A 17,257-nucleotide genomic window follows, 5' to 3' on the forward strand; every position below is an offset into this window, starting at 1 on the left:
AACTGCCTATCCTAACAGGAGACTAGAACTTGCATTGCTAAAATGTAAAATTAATTGAGAAAGCTTTGCTAGACTTCAATATGTTATTTTTGTGTTAAACAGAAGCAAGCTCCCAAGAAACCCGACGAAAAGGTTTTCTTTGTCTGTCTTCCAGTTTACACATCTCAAACTTCATCTAAAATTAAAGAATAGGGGGGCGGTAAAGGTTTTGAAAGGCCAACTCTTACCATGCTTACTAGCAACAACAAACAAAGCTGATGTTCTTTGGCTCTGCAAAATGAATGGAGTTACTGTATGTGTGTTATTGGAAACCCTGAGGATCTGGATGTAAGGATTTAAAAAAAACCCCAAACTAGTACTTTTTCCTTAAGCGTCTCTCTGAGGCAAGACTGGGAAAATATTTCTTCAAATTTTATGTTCGTTCTCCCTCTCTGTCTCAGAGGAGACTTGATCTCATTTTTCTATATGATTTTATTACACGTTTTCTGTGCCTGTTAGTAATTTCCACATAAAAATTTTCTTCTGCTGTGTTGAGAAGTTGTCTCTTTAGCATGAGAAAGTCCAGTGGAAACAATTTCATGAATATTAAAGCCTGGAAATAGTCATTGCTTTAAGCTAGACTATGAAGGGATGTTGCCTTCCTTCATATACTTTATTTACATTTGTGTGGAACTTTAAAAAGATACAGTCTCTTATCCTCAAGATTGAACCTTAAGTTGTAAAGAAGATTATATTCTGGTAAATTTACATGTTGATACAGTTTTTTGTAAAATTGAATACTGAATCCACAAGAGTCCGTCAGTCTGAACAGATGATTAGAGATGATATGAAGCACAGCATCAGTATGAGTACAAAAGAAGCTTTTATTAGACATGTAAGAAATTGGCATCAGTAACTGCTGATGATGAAAAGGGTGATTTTGGGGTTCAGAGAAGCAAACATGGATGAAGAAAACCACTCAAAGAGGCTTTAGTGCAGTAGACTTACCGCCTCGCTTTTCTGTCATTTCTAAGGGCAGACAAGTATCAAACTTGAAAAGGTCAGAGATCCTTAGAGATGCGCAAATTTTGATAAGGAAGCAGAATAGAAATTAGCAAAGGGATTTGAAAAGGGGGGGGAGAAGTGGAAAATGTGGTTAAAAGTAGTTTGGTGTACGTACTGAAGTCACGTAGCTAAATACAAGCCTGCGCATACTTACCTACATAGACAGCTGTTTACAAACAAAAATAGTAACTGTGCAGCGGTGGGTATCTGAACAGCATAATAATACGAGTTGTTGTGCATTGCAAAGTAGATGGCATTCCTGGGTGACTTTTACGCTGTCTTGAAGATTGCAAGTATTTGAGGTTATATTTGCAACTGATTTGAGAACTTGCAAGATAAAATGCCGTATTCCTTGACTCCTTTCCTACATCCCAGGGTTAACGTGGTGCTTTGGCCATTTAAGAATGATGTCAGCATGAAGCTGATGTAGCATGGAGAGTCCTTTTGTTTCTGTGTCTCGCTCTGAATGAGGGGGACAGTTCTGACACGCTCTTCAGCCAGCCTGAAGAGCGTGCTCTTTGAGGCTAGGTAGGAAAGATAAGTTTTCTTCTGCAACGTCAGCACTAATGTGAAGTGTTGGAAGAAAAAGTTGCTGAGAGATTATTTGGAAGGGTATGGTGCTGAGGCTATACAGAAAATTGAGGTGGAGAAATCAGTGAGCAGACGTATAGTTTCTGTAAAATTATGTTTTACATGAAGTCCATATCCAGTATAATTCCAGTCCGTGGAAGTGACGTTTAAGGGATATGCTGAAAGCAGGTGTTGGTAGTATTTTATTCTGGCAGATGTTAATTAAAAAAAAAAAAAAAAGTAAAATAACCATTTAGCTTATATTCTCTTGCTCAAGCACTTATCAGATGCTTGCCATGCTGGAAGCCTTTCTTGTAGATGTTTCCGCTTGTTTGATACTGCAGTGTATCAGATAGTATCAGTATATAGGGAAACCGTGCACATGTTTGTTTATGCAGATTAAATTACATCCTTTTCAGTGTTCTAAGTAGTAGGGGTGTTTTTTTGTTGTTGTGACTCATATTGGAGTCACTCGTAACAGTATGCTGTACAATCTGATTAAAGATCCTGCATTTGACTATAAAGAGCTGTTCTTAAGCCACATGGTTCATAGGTATACCTTGTCTCTCACAGTACTTCCAAGATAGGGAACTATTCTAGGTTCTTTTTTTTTTTTTTTTTTTAAAGAAAGCATGCCACTCTATATGAACCAAAAAGCACTTAAATTATTTACATACAGCACAAATGAAACATGAACCCTGAGGGTGAGAACCATCTGATACGTAGCACATTGCATGATTAGAAGTGATGGACTCCAAAACAGCAAACTACTATTCTTTCTTGGAAGACCTAACTTGGCCTTATGTAGGCTTAGGTTTTAAATGTTCTTTAGTTTGATGCCTCTGTTGCTCAAAATATGATGCTGTAAAAATTGTTAAAATAATCCAGTGGCTGGAGCACAGGGATGCAAAGCAGGGTATGTGGCTTCTACTTCTCTCTGTACTGTTAACCTTTTGGAAGATGTGTGCATTATTTTATTGATTTAACTTCAGCATCATTGTGTGGGACCAAAGTTGCAAGCCCAAGTTCCATATCATGTTTAGTCAGAAGAGAGAAGTAGATACTTTTCAGGGAAAAAGGGGGCAATTTCAGAGCACTTGAAATGATGCCTGAAAATAGGTAGCGTGAGGTTTTCCTCATGTGAACTGGCTGTAGTCTCTTACCCTTACATTGCTTAAGCATTCCTAATTTGTTAAGTATAGAACAGGAGAATACTGTGGTACTAAAGATGAGAAGGATATCCTGGTGGAAGATTCACACACATAATGTTATTTCAGTCAAGGTCTGTCATTGCATTGCTGTCTTCTGCTCTGCTATTCTTTCTGTAACGTAAGAGGATTATATATATATATATATACACAGATCACTAAAGCAAGTAGGGCTGATGGTTATTGAACCATTAATTAATTGTAGAACTTGCCAGATCACTTTAGCAAAGTGTGCGGGTTGAGTGTGCAACTTGGATTTCTCAGGTTGTTAGATCAGCGACTAATGAACTAATTGCATTTCAGAGTAGTTCTGTACTGGTTTTGGAGTTCTATAAAAAGCCTTCATATATATCCCTTAAGGAGTTGTTTGAAAGTTTAATATCTGAGCTCAGCAGTTTGTACTCTCTTTCTGTTAAGTTTTGAAAGACATTCTCGTAATCTGATTTTTGCCTGAGGTGTCAGTCTCCTTAAGTTCTTTTTGATTACTGTATATCTAAGAGTCTCCATTAAAATTACTTTTTTATGGCCTTGTGCCATGTCAAGAATCAGATCGTAGTTTCCCGACCTGAAGATCATCACAAGTTTCATGATCTGCTGGTTTCAATTAAGCTTCTGAAAGAAACAGTCCTGCTGCTTGCTCCTTTTCCTTCCTTTTACTTCCACATTTACATTGCCCCACAGCAGACATTACCAGAGTAACCAAACTAATCCAACAAAACAAAAGGTAAGTTTTTAGCAGTATCATTTCCTCAATCTAGTGTATTGTACAGTCACACAGCTACTTACAGTGGTACAAAAAACTGGGGGGGGGGGGGGCAGAAGGGCAGGGGAGGGCAGTGAAGTGCTGGGTGTGTACCAGCTTAAATTTATCTGGTAAACCACTTTATAAATAAAAGGCAAGAGATTGCAGATGGACAGATGGACATGCAGCAGAAAGCTGTGAAGCAACAGAAGGGAATGTTGAAGCAATATTTAGGTAGCAGTCAGACTCAAAAACCAGGAAAAAACAATTTTCTGTTTGCTTGTGCAATCCTGGTCTAGTTCCTATCTCATACTCTGAATGAAGTGGGAATTCCAGTGGAAAAAATGTCATGTAATTAAAGCTTGTGCGTAACTTGTTTGGGTAGCCTCAGGTACTCTTGTAATTGTGGCAGCCTGAAAATAGTGACTGCTACCAAATGTCTGTGTAATATGTGGGTAGCTATGGTTTGAGTTACAGAGCGTACTTAGCTCTTCACCCACAGAAGTATCTTCCCATGTTACCAGGCATCACTCTCTCCCAGTCAGTGTTTTGCAGAATGTGTAGTTGATTGAGCCCCTCTTTTTGTGGATCAACAAATGGCTATTTCCTATGTCCAGAAGGCCTGCAGTTTCCTTCATTTTCAGCATGTGAAACCACAGAGATTTACCACAGGAATACCGTTGCCCACCTAAGGTTGCTCTTTCTCACGAGCTGAAGTTTTTTGTGTTAATAGCTATAATTTGACATAAATGTCTTTTGATACGTGTGATAATTTACTGCTTCAGAGAGCTTATGAGAAAAAGCATTAGCATTGGAGGCTGTAGTGCTTTTCATGAGCTATGTTGACTTGCCATTGTGGTAACTATTAGTGCTCTGACAGTAGACGCTTGGATGGCAGGTGTCTGTAACTAACTGTTGGTGGCGGGAATGAAGCTAAGATACTTTTAAACGGTGAGCTGCTCCTCATTTGGTATAATATTGCTGCATCCGTGAATTAGATGAGGAGTCGTGGGTTGAAAACATTAGCCGATATAACAGTTAGCAATTTTGACAAAATAAGTTATCTCAGCTTTTGGAAAGCCACCTCTTGGAAGCAGAATACTTAAGTGACTTCGATTGTTTTCAAGTCTGTCTTTGCTGCTCATTTTGTGGTTCAGGATCAGGCCTTGAGCAATGCAGCCTGGCACCTGCAAACCCAATGAGATTAAGGAATATGAAATCCTTAGTACAGTGCTGCGAAAAGGATAGCTAACGGTTGCAGATGAATAGATAATAGGATAAAATGTGGGTCTACCAAAGATGGTGTCATAGCAACTTGTCCGTCTCCCCTGAGTTAGATAACGGAGCTTGTGGACAAAGGAAAAATGGCAAACTTAATTCATCTGGATTGAGGCAAAATATTTAACAAGATGTGGAAGTGGTCTGAACTGGGGCGGGGAGGTGCGGGGGGGAAGAGATATCTTTTAGATCTCTCTGAAGAGGACAGAGCGTGAGTTGTACTGAAAAGATGCTTATGCTGTAGGAAGTATTTCAGCATAACACTGCTGCAGTTTCTTTGGGACTGATGTACAGGCTGGTGAGTTTTAGCTGCTCTTGCACTCAGCACCGCTACAGAGGCTGTCCCGGCAGGGCAGAGTACCGGTACCCGGTACAATCAAACGCCCAGCTTGGAGCCAGGGACACAGGGATGGGAAGCGCCAGTGCAGGAAACCAATGGAGAGAGAGATGCCAGTGTATGAGCAATGCAGCTGCTTCCTACAACAGCACATATAACTCCGGGCTGGTTTAGGCAAAGATAAAGACGATTGTAGCAGTATGTTTGCAGGCAACACCAAGTTGGGCAAGAGCGTTGATCTGCTGGAGGGTAGGAAGGCCCTGCAGAGGGACCTGGACAGGCTGGATCGATGGGCCGGGGCCAACTGTGTGAGATTCAACAAGGCTGAGTGCCGGGTCCTGCACTTGGGTCACAACAACCCCATGCAACGCCACAGGCTGGGGGAGGAGTGGCTGCAGAGCTGCCTGGCAGAAAAGGACCTGGGGGTGTTGGCTGACAGCCGCCTGAACATGAGCCAGCAGTGTGCTCAGGTGGCCAAGAGGGCCAATGGCATCCTGGCCTGTATCAGGAATAGCGTGGCCAGCAGGACCAGGGCGGTGATAGTGCCCCTGTACTCGGCACTGGTGAGGCCGCACCTCGAGTACTGGGTTCAGTTTTGGGCCCCTCACTCCAAGACGGACATTGAGGTGCTGGAGCGTGTCCAGAGAAGGGCAACGAAGCTGGTGAAGGGTCTGGAGCACAAGTCTTATGAGGAGCGGCTGAGGGAGCTGGGGTTGTTTAGTCTGGAGAAGAGGAGGCTGAGGGGAGACCTTATTGCTCTCTACAACTGCCTGAAAGGAGGCTGTAGCGAGGTGGGGGTCGGTCTCTTCTCCCAAGTGACAAGTGATAGGATGAGAGGAAATGGCCTCAAGCTGCGCCAGGGGAAGTTTAGGTGGGATATTAGGAAAAACTTCTTCACCGAGAGGGTGGTCAGGCACTGGCACAGGCTGCCCAGAGAAGTGGTTGAGTCCCCATCCCTGGAGGTATTTAAAAGACGGGTAGATGTGGTGCTTAGGGACATGGTTTAGTGGTGGACTTGGCAGTGCTGGGTTTACGGTTGGACTCGATGATCTTAAGGGTCTTTTCCAACCTTAACGACTCCATGGCTCTGTAACGCACAGGAGCTTGTGCAAGGTTTGGGTTACCCATCTGGGACCTAGGTCTGAAGCGGGCTGGGAAGAGCCGCTCGAGCGGCACAAGAGGCGGAAGGCTTGTGCCGGGGAGAGCGCGGCGCCTGGCAGGGCAAGCGCTTGCCTCCCCGCGGGGTCCCGGGGCCGCCTCTGCCGCTGGGGCCGCCGCCGGCCGCGCCGCGCGTGCTCAGGCAGCGCTGGGCGAGACGGAGAGAACCGATCGCGCGCGCGGCTCCGCGGGTGATTAGCGGGGCTGGCGGGGCGGGGCGGGGCGGGCGGAGGCGCTGCGCCCGCGGAGGGCGGCCCGGGCAGGGTCGGGGCGGGCGGGCGGCCCGCCAGGCCGGGGGGGCCCGGGCGGCGCGGCGGCGGGGAGCCAGGCCCGCGGTGCGGGGCGGGCATGGGGCTCCGGCGCCGCTGCCTGTGAAGGACGGCAGCTTTCATGGTGAGCGAGGCCGCGGTGTGGGTGCGGGCAGCGCTGCTGCCGCCGGCGGGCAGGGCAGGGCGGCTGCTGGGCGCTTGGGTCGGGGGAGAGGGGATGGGCGGGCGCGGACTTGAACGCGTATGGGTAAAACCAGCCTCGTCCCCTTTTAAATCGCCCTGCGGGGTCCGGTAGGGAGCCAGGTTCCCGGGGAGGGGGTCCCCTTTGTGCGAGGCGGGGCGGGGCGGCGGGATCCCGCCGGGGGTGGAAGGCGGCGGCCCGGGCCCGCCGGGGCTGGGGCTCTTCCCGCCCGGAGGCTGCGGGCCGAGAGCCGGGGGCTGTGCTCGCGGCCGGCCGCCTCCCACCCGGCAGGGCCGCTGGCCGCGGGGCAGGGCTCGGGCAGCCCGGTGTCTGCCGCCGTCGCCTGGCACGGTATGTCCCATTCGGCTTCCTCGGAGAGCGGTTACCTTTGAACAAACAAGGCAGCACCAAGATGACCTTGATGGAGCCGTTTGTGTGTTGTAGCTTCGCTTACGCCGTGCTGCTGGTCCCCGGGGAGGCTCGGGGCGGGTGGGAAGTCACACAGCCCCCTCCCGGCTGGCTGAGCTTCCAGCTAGCCCTCTGCCCGGGTGGGCTGTTCGCCCGTCTCCCTAGAGATGGTTTAGGATCCCTTTGCAGGTTACCTGCTCTTTCTTGAAGAATCGTGGAAGATCGCCACAACTCGAGCTTCTTGCATCTCAACTGCAAAGCTGTCGGGTTCCACCCAGAATTAAACTTGCTTTCAGGGATGTGTGTTTCTGTGGCGTTTTTTTGTTTGTTCGGTTTGGGTTTTTCAAATCAATGCTTTAATCTACAGCGCACTCTCTTAGAACATCTTCAAACCCTAGTTCAGCTATTGTGGTTGAACGCTGGAGAGGTTAAGACGAAACCTGGAAGAAAGCCTAAGTGATCTCAGTGATAAGGAGGTATTCTAAATCGTAAACGATCAGCTCATCCTAATTTGATCCTAAAATTAACTTGCAACCATATCGGGTTAGTAACCCCTAATTACAGTATAGGATTTAAATAGAAGCTGAATTATTTTTACCTGTGAGAGATGTCAATCTGATTTAAAAAAAAAAAAAAAAAAAGAGAAAGAAAAAGCTTAAAATGAGCTATTGTGTGGTTCAGCCTATTGCAGTATGCCTGTATGTGCAAATACTTCTACTTGCTCAGTCAGCAGATACTCTTAATAGGAGTTTGTGGAGGCTTCAGTCTGCTTCATTGCTGTATCATACATTGTGCTCTGTTCAAAATTGCATTCTCTTCTTACTGGAATAAAAGATCATTTTCAGGAGCTTTTGTCTTCTGTGAATTTGGGGCGTTTTGGTTTTTTGTTTTTGTTTTGTTGGGTTTTTTGGGGGGGTGGAGTGGGGTTTTTTTGTTTGTTTTTTCTTTTTTGTTTTCCCTAATTAAAAAACAGTCTTGTAGATAACGACTGTCACCAGCAGACATTATTATTCTTTTTTGGCTACCACTGAAAAGGATGAAATTACTACGAAGGACGCGTAATCTGATAAAATGTGCCACTCCCATTTTTGTGCTGGTCTGGCTTCTTTACTGTAGGGTAGTGCTGAGTAGAACACGTCAGTGAATACTTGCTGAAATGCAGGGTGGGTTTTTGCTCTTTTAAGAGGTTTGAATAACTGTACTAATACGCCAGTACTGTAACTAGCCACCCATATTCCACAATAAAACATTCCTTAACCAAGAAATTCTTGGAAGAATGATACACATAGTGCTGGTCTGGAAAACTTGGTGCTTAGCTAAATGAGATTTCCGAATTAATTCTACTGTATGGAATAAAATCCCCATTGCAGCCCAGTGGGTACAGTTTTTTTCACCTTCCAAAGGCAATTTTGCTCTGCAGTTGGCTTTCAGTGAAAGAAGACCCTGAAAATAATTTTCACAAGCCAAAATTAAGCAGCTTTTCTGGAACTTCTACTGTGATAAGCGTTGGGTGCATGTGTTTTAATGTCAAGTTCTGTGATGCTTTAGGGACATAAATATATGATGACTTCTTCATATTAGTGGTTTCTTCTGGATGCCAGATGGTTTTTCTTTCACTAGTAGTGTCTCAAAGGAGTAAGAACATTAGATTTAGGGAGAAGGTTCACCTTGTATGTGGAAGCAGTAATAGAAGTTAATATTTGACTATGCTAATTTGTGAAAAATATCTAGTAAAAAAATCAGTCTCCTAATAGAAACTGGGAGAAAGAATAGCCATTTGCTTCATTCCTGTCAGCACAGTAGAGATACTCTGTGGTTGATGGTGCCGCTGAAGCACGTTGTGATGGTGCACTCATACACTGGTCACTATCGGCAGCTTCCAAGGAGTTATTAACGGAAGAATAATGTGTTAGCTTTCTGAATATGCTGTCAATCACAATACCTTTTTTACTTTGTTTCTTTGCTTATTTTCTCGCTGGAGTTGTTTTGGTTTTTTTTGGTTTTTTGGTTTTTTTTTTTTTTTTAGTGAACAGCTTTGTCAGCATGAGCACTGTCCCTTTACTAAACAAAGCTAAGTACTATTCCGTAGTTGAAATACGTTTTTCTTGGTTCTTTTCCTTGTTTTCAAACTGATCTCATGCGTAGCAGTATTAACTGGTATTAATGAGCCAGACATTCCAAATTCATGACAATGTTTCCCGTCACAGCAATGCAGGTATCATAGGATTGAGTGTTGAGACAGTGCCCAGTTAAGAAACAGGGAAAAAGAGGGTTTTTCTGTGTCCTGAGAGCTTCACAGACCTGCACCCGTGAGTCCCACGGAACTAGCTTGAGCTAGAATTGAATTATGAGACACAGAGTAGAAAACCACAGCCGTCTTGCTCTGCATTCATGTCTGTTTTTCATCCGTCCTTTTTTTGGGGTTGGAGGAGAAGTGGTAGGGAGATCATTTTAGTTTCTGAATGATCCATGCTGTTCTGATTGTGTTGGAAAGGTTGGATCTGTTGCCCAAGGAAGTTTTAACATAATTGACAGGTTAGGTTGAAAGAAAGAAATCAGTACCATTCGAGGAGCTGTTTGCCCTAATGGGAAAAATTCCATGGCTGGAACACTCAACACTTATAGCGCTCATTTATAATGATTGGTTTTCACAGTATAGTTTCCTTTTTTTTTTTTCTTTTAATAGAAATGGTATAAACAAGCTACACATGAAAGCAGGTGGGTTTTGGAAGTGGGAAGATTCATTGCAAAGTTGAATGTAAAAGTATCTATAATATGGATTTGTTTTTTCTGTAGGACTGTTGGACCATGTTTGTTTATCACTGATACTTGGAATACTTAATGTTTGCTGTAGTACTTCAAGCTTTGGAGTAGATAGGAGTTGTGTAAAGGTTGTTGTATCCCGTTAGGTCATGGTTTTGGTACATTTTCTTCCAAAACAGTGTTCATAGGAAAAATAAAAATAGCACGTAATGCCAAATCCTCTAGTGTAGATCATAGTGATGCGGTAATTAAGGGTGGAAGGACCTCTGAGGGGCTGGCTCCCCACTCAGAGCAGCGTCTGCTTAGACCAGGTTCCCAGGGCTCATCCACCTGAGCTTTGAATGCTTTCAAGGTTGGAGGTTCCCCCACATCTCAGGAAACTTGTCCCAGTAGTTGACTACCTTCCTAGTGATCCCCCGCCCCAGGACTGGAATTCTCCTTGTAGCAGTTTGTGCCTGTTGTCTTCATGTTCTTTATAGAAGTGCCTCAGATACTCGTACTGAGCCTTCACCATCCTGTTATTGCTGTGGGCCACAGATCCCTACGAAGCCGCCTCCTCTGAAGGCTGAACAAGCCCAGTTCTCAGCCTCTTGTCGTGTGTCACTTGCTCCAGACCCCAGTCATCTTGGGGCCTCTTTGCTAGTCTTGCTCTGGTGTGTCAGTGCCTATATTACAAACACAAGTTAATATGTTGTGCTCTGTTATGATTTAGGATTGTTGTACTTCAAGGCATCTTAACAAGTGTGGGGCTTCTGTTTAACCATGATTTTAACCTTTTTTTTTTTTTTTTTTTTTTTCTTTTCCCCCATCGTTCAACTGTTGCATCTGAAAAGAGCTTGGGTAGGAGAAATCTTAGAACGAGATTTTAAGGCAAGGAGCTTGTGGTTGGTTTTGGCTTCAATTTCAAAACCATGTAAATCAAACCGAAAATATTTTAAATAGGACTTATTTTATACCTCAGATAGTATCTGCTGTTTGTAAGCTCATTCTTAGCAGTACTTTGTAAAAGCAGGCTGCCAGTCAGAGGAATTTAAGATGTTTCTACCGTTAGGAGGAATGGGAAAAAACACCAAAACTCACTCCTGAACATAAATTTTAATATTGTTTTCAATTCTGAGGTTGCTCTAATTGGAAAGCTGTAAAGGGACTGCAGTTGGGCAGAGATGTGAAACCATTATCTTGAAGATTTTGTAAACCCTGTTTAAATTCTCATGTGCATCATCTTGGTGTTCTCCACTCTTTTAACCTGCCTTGTCTTTGCTTGTCTAGGAATATGAAGAAAAAACTGGACGAGCTCACAGACCACTCTCTCCTAAACAGAATGTGAGGAAGAATCTTGATTTTGAACCACTCTCCACTACAGCACTTATTTTAGAGGACAGACCAGCGTAAGTTTTGGGAAGTACCACAGTGAGGGTCTCTTTAAAATTAGGCTAGCAAAGCTTTTCTTACTGTTTGTATTTGATTACTCAAACAGATTATTTAAAATTTAAAGTAGAAATTTTTTTCAGGCTAGTGAATATGAAAGTGGGATGATTATGAGAAACATTATTCAAAGAAAAGTAACCTTATTTTGTAATAAAAGCAATGACTTTGTATGAAAGGAGGTAATTAGGAGAGCAGAGCTCTAGTTCCGAGTAATTCTAGCTTCTAAACATGAATAAGGGATTTTTATTTTCCCTGACAGAACGTAAGCATAAAACCAAAGCTGGTATATGGTAAAGAAATTGAGAAGCAAGGATACAGTGTCCTGTTTACACAGAGAAAGCCCCCAGCTCCATAAATAATGAAACAATTTAATGATTGTTCTGCAATGGGTTCAGCATTGCATTTTAAAGGTTGTCAAGTACTTGATAAGTTGTTTCATGCTTCTCTTACTGCAAGGAGATTTCTTGCATATGCACACTAACTCCGTAACGATTTACTGGCAGCTGCTCTACCATGGTTTGCTCCTGAATACACAACTTCAGTCACGCTTAGTCAATTTATGAATGGAACCCAGCTTTACAGGCATGGTGTCTGTGTTCTTAACATAGATGTGCATTGGTGTAAAGAACCGGCATAACATAGGTCTGTGTTTTCATCAGCAAATCTGTATGAAGAATGCTCGTATAAAAGTAGTCTAGTTGTAGGGTCATTTAAGACACTTTTTGGCTTGACTGGTAGATTATACTTAGACTATACTAGAACAATGTAAGAGCGATTTTTATAGCAGGTTTTATTGTGTACAGCTGGAAACAATATATACTTGCTTATTTGTTGTATTTAAAACCTCTCTGTTAAAAATCGTTCTTTATATGAGATAATCTGAGAAGTACAGCGTTCAGATAGATTGCATTAGTGATACATTACAGGATAACATTCAGATTTTGTTTTCTTTCCTTCTGTTGATAGATTGAGGAACTGCTAGCAGAAAAGGTATTTTTAAGATTCTAGACAATTGAATCATCATTTCTTTTGTCTAGTAGGGAAAACTGCTCTGGACAGTAGTGCTGTCCTCTGAATCTTTCTAAAGAATTTTTTTAAATTGTTTATGGTTTGCATACCGTTTGCTTTTTGTGTTTTTTTTTCATTTTTTTGGGTTTTTTTTACCTATTAGGCTCTAAGTAGTTCCTTTTTGATTTCCTACGACAAAGATTTAAGACTTCCGGAAGAAAAATGCAGTGAGATTTTTTCCAAAATGGCTGCTCTTGATTTTGCACTCACTTGTAGTGTTTAGGTAAAACTTTCTAGGAAAAATTAATAAATATTCCATAGTCCCTCTAGCTTTAACTGGAAAAATCTTAACAGATGCTAAACATCATCTCACATGTATGGTGATGTCGTTAAGAGGTAGGATAAGTAGTTTAAGTGGTGGAATTGAAGTTAGCAGGACTTGCATTGTTTCATCTGGCTTTCCTTTCCAAATTTTCCCTGACTTACACCATTTCTAAAGACTTGGATTTAACAAAATTGCTGGTCAATTTACATAAATGAAACGGGAAGAGAGTGGATTGTTCTCTGTGCTTAACAATGACACTAAAGTGAAAATCCACTTCTCTTGTTCTTGTAACAATCTTGATTTTAAGAAATATTCATAGGCATGTATCACAGGGCTATGCATGCTTTACAGGTAATAGTTATGTAAATAGTAAAGCATACTACTATTAATGGTGACTGTTGATGGCTAGCAGCTGCCTTATGTGTGGCACCTTACAGGAATGTGAAAGTGAATTTTTGCATATCTTTTTTATTAACCAAATATATAAACTGTCCTAGGAATACAATACAGTGTTCTACAATACAGAAGAACAAAATACTTGGTCATTTCCTGTTGTGATGTTTTGGTGATCCTGTAGTTGGTTATGTAGGTTATGTTAATTACAAATGTGATTAGCTTAATGTGGTCTGGCATATGAGCATGTGTGTTTGTATGGCCGAGATGTGACCAGTCCAGGCTCTAATCACAAATCAAAATGGCTGTGTTGGTACTGATAAATGGAGAATACAGAGGATGACGCCAGTGCCGCTTGTTGCGGTAGAAGTGAGGGGGAGGAGTTAAGCCTTTAGAGTAGAAATGGGGTCTCAGAGTGCAGAGGGGAAAAGGAAGCTGGCGTAGGGAGTCATTACTGCATGGGTAGAGAAAGTTGTGGATGTAACTCTTAAATGAGGTGCACAGTAAGAGAGAGTATGGTCTTGTACCTTATCTATAGAGATCAGTTTAAATCAAAACTACCAGCTTGGTATATACCAGTATATTCCCTTTATTTATGAAGATCAGCCTGTGGGTTCAGTTGGTTTAATAATAAAAATGCTGAAATTAGCAAACATAAGGAAATTACTCAGCATATTTTGTGTATAAAAGTAGTCGTAGCTGGTCAGTGTTCTTTCCTTCTCTTCTGCTGACTCTGGCAAAAAAAAAAAAATTCTTTCCAAGGATTTGTTGCTCTACTCTTTGATCAAATATTTTTACAAGAAAGCTTTTCTTTTAGAAGTGTCTAGAATTTTCTTTAGACAGGCTTTCCAACTTCTAATACTGATTATTTTTTAAATTTAAGGAACCTCCCTGCAAAACCAGCAGAAGAAGCTCAGAAACACAGGCAGCAGTACGAAGAAATGGTGGTTCAAGCCAAAAAAAGAGGTGATGGAATTTCTTGTCTTCAGAGGAGAGAAGTAAAGTTAAGGGGTATTTCTAAATCTGAAATGCACTTGTGTCAGTCTGTTGCTCTGTAACGTGAGGGATCTGTACCTCCCCTCAAAGAAGAATCAATCCAGAGAAGAGAGAGGGACAACAGTTTCATTAAGAAGCCCCACGCCAAGCTGAAAAAGAAAATGACCCTAGAATCCAGCAGGAAATAATTTTTTAATTTGTAACTCTTAAATAATCCAGTGGCATCTGTTTGTGGGTTTAAAAATTTACTAATATATTGAAGTTAGATTATCAATCAAATTAGTGAAGACCAGACTTATTTAAACAAGTACAGGATATTTGATAGTTTCATGTTGGGAACAACCTGTTGGGCTGCACATAAATACATGATTTTCCACATAGGAAAATGTATGTAGGTACGTTCATTTGATAATCTGTCTCCCACTTAAAATTTACAGCTTTCCTAAGGTTTTGCTCGTAATTTCTTGTCTGACATTGTTCACAGAAGTGTCTCAGCAACACTGTACCATGCACATCTGGTAGAGCTGACACTTGTGGTTTCCTTCTGCTGATAATTTTGACCATCTGGCTTTTCTAATAAAAACAAGTGTTCCAATAATAGGAAATTTGGACTCATAGAAGTTTTGTATCCAGTGAGAGCTACTGGAAATATTTTTTTTTTCCCTTGCTGGCCAGACCCCTGAGCCGTATGGAATAGTGGAAAGGTGATAGGAACGCAGGACTTGTTTGCTTTCTGCAGTTGACATAGTAATAAAAGTATCCTCCTGTGGTTTTGAACGTTGTACACCTACCAGTGAAGTTCTAACGTCATGTGACTCCCATGTTAGTATATCCACTCTAATGTGTAGTAGTCCAAAGGAGTTTCTCTGTTCTTTCTTTGCACGTAGGGTAAATGGTTTGGAAGAAATGGGATGATGCTCAGGTTAGGCAATGGGCCAGGTCCTTGTGCTGTCTTCACTGGACTGGAGTATGTCATTCTGTCCAGATGAATACCCCAACAAACCCATTTTCCCAAAAGCCACTTTGGATGTACAGTTTGGCAGAGTGATGTATTGTGTAAAGGTCAGGAAATCAAAGAGTGTAAACACCCTCTTTTTGTTTAGAGAAAAATTCAAAGCCTGCATTTAGGTAGGCTTACAAAGAGCTCGTATCAAAGCTGAAAATATTAGGAGGCGGTTGGTATGGTTCTGCTCAGCACAGCTTCTGTTGGGCTTTAAAGTGGGTCCGTCAGGTTCTGTGTATTCATTCCAAAGACCTGGTTCATGGTACTGCTGTTCTTAAGTTAGTTTTCCTTGCCAGGTCAGTACCTTCCTGTATTGTAGGCAGTGTCTTTGTGCACTCACGTGTCCTGCGTTTCCACTGTGCTGCTATAAAGAGTGTCTGCCTGCATTTGTGAAATTGCATGTCTAACAAATTTGCCTGTGGAAAAAAAAGTAGTTGATGATGCAAGAAGAAATACTGAGTGATGATGTGAAAATGTAAAATACGTTTAAACTAAACATGAAAAATGTTTTCTTTTTAATGAACTGAAAGTTTCCAGTATGTATGTATTTGTGATGTATGACATTTAGATTAACCACATGCTAAGTAGCATCAAAAATGTGGCTCTTGTGATTTCCTGACAGTATATCTAAATCATAATTTACAAAGACCAACACATAAGAGTGAAAACAAAATACAAAACTTGTATTATTTTAGCCTGTGTTTTTGAGTCTGCTATAAAAAAGGGGTGGGGCTTTATTAGGAAGTACTCTGACCTGTCCTACTAGGTGGGGCTGTTGGCTGTCGAGATGCTAATTCAAAGTTACTAATGTGGTAAGATTTGAAGGGTCAAAGGAGCTGTGTATTATCCGACTCCCTTTGTCCCATCCGTCAAAAATGAGCCGTATGCATAGTTCCACTTTTTCCTCTATTCACATTTGTTATCACTGCTTAGCTTCCCGTATGTCTGGGAAAATTTCAGAATTTGAACAGTCCACTGTACATTTAGGAGAATATAGTGTGCTTTTACATGGCTATATAGCCGTGAATAGCTAACTCTGAATATTTGATTTCTGGTTTTATTAACTTAAAAAGGAAATTGCTTTTCTGCAGAGCTTAAAGAAGCCCAGAAGAGAAAGAAACAACTGGAAGAACGCTGTAAACTGGAAGACAGCATCGGCAGTGCTGTTTTAACTTGGAACAATGAAATCTTGCCCAACTGGGAAACTATGTAAGACAGTATGTTATACTGAGTTTTAATTAAAATTGCTGAGTCTGTGTCTTGAAAAGAAGTTACAAAGTTAGCAAGTATAATTTTAAATGGTCTTGAAAGCTTTTGTTTGAAAGTCGCTTGTGGACAGCTACAAAGAAAATGAGCCATGTATGTTTCATTATTTCTACAAGGTGGCTGGAAGTGATGCAGTTGTTATTTGTCTTTAATGGAGATTCAGGATATTCAGAAACTGGGAAACACTGAGAAGTGATCTGTGGTAAAAGCAGAAAGCATAGTGCTTGAACACCATGCATTTATCGGGAATGAGCTTTCCTTGACTACTTGAGCTGTTGATGTTATAATATCAGATGTAGATTGAAGTACGTGTATGGTACTATGAAGCCTCTTTAATTACAGAGTGGTATACTTGCTGGGATAATCAAGTGATGGAAAGGAGAAGTAGGGAAAAAGTTATTTTAAAAAAATAAAGTGCTAAAAGATTCCTACAAAGACACAGCACAGGCAATTTGGTAAGCTATTTTTGCCGTCTAGTTTTTCATGGACTTTGCTAGTCATCTTACAAAAACCAGCCCCCCTCATGAATGTAACCACCACGACAACAGCAACAAAAACCAGCCTCCACAGCACTCACAATTGTAATTTGCTTAATCATGGAATTCAGTTGTTCTGAGAATGTATGTTAAAAATATGGATGGAATTTGTTGGAAAATGCATTTCTGAAGAACTGAAGTAATAAGTATAAGCAAATCGCAGGTTTACCTGTCTGTCTGTAGTATTTGAAGATGCATCCGTTATGGCTGCTGTTAAAATAAGGACACCTTTTCCTGTATTGGTTTGTAAATCCAGAAGGTCCCCACTGTATTCACTATTTTACATTTTAGTTCAGAATCTGCTTTTAGATAAACGGATTGTTGTGGTTTTTGTCACTACCACA

General features: G+C 41.8%; 1 protein-coding gene across 3 annotated transcripts in view; it reads left to right on the forward strand.

The window, feature by feature from the left end:
• TBC1D14 (TBC1 domain family member 14) overlaps nucleotides 1-17,257 on the forward strand; it is a 76,801-nt gene that overhangs the window by 33,628 nt on the left and 25,916 nt on the right. For 2 of the 3 annotated variants that reach the window (XM_082315994.1, XM_082315996.1), the window contains 3 exons: nucleotides 11,228-11,346; nucleotides 13,996-14,123; nucleotides 16,203-16,320. In XM_082315994.1, coding sequence (XP_082172120.1) covers nucleotides 11,228-11,346; nucleotides 13,996-14,123; nucleotides 16,203-16,320 — 365 coding nt within the window. The remainder of the gene's footprint in view (nucleotides 1-11,227; nucleotides 11,347-13,995; nucleotides 14,124-16,202; nucleotides 16,321-17,257) is intronic. The other variant, XM_082315995.1, reaches the window with a different exon arrangement.

The sequence above is a fragment of the Platalea leucorodia genome, assembly GCF_965183815.1.
Source record: "Platalea leucorodia genome assembly, chromosome: 6".
In the NCBI taxonomy this organism is placed as follows: Eukaryota; Metazoa; Chordata; class Aves; order Pelecaniformes; family Threskiornithidae; genus Platalea; species Platalea leucorodia.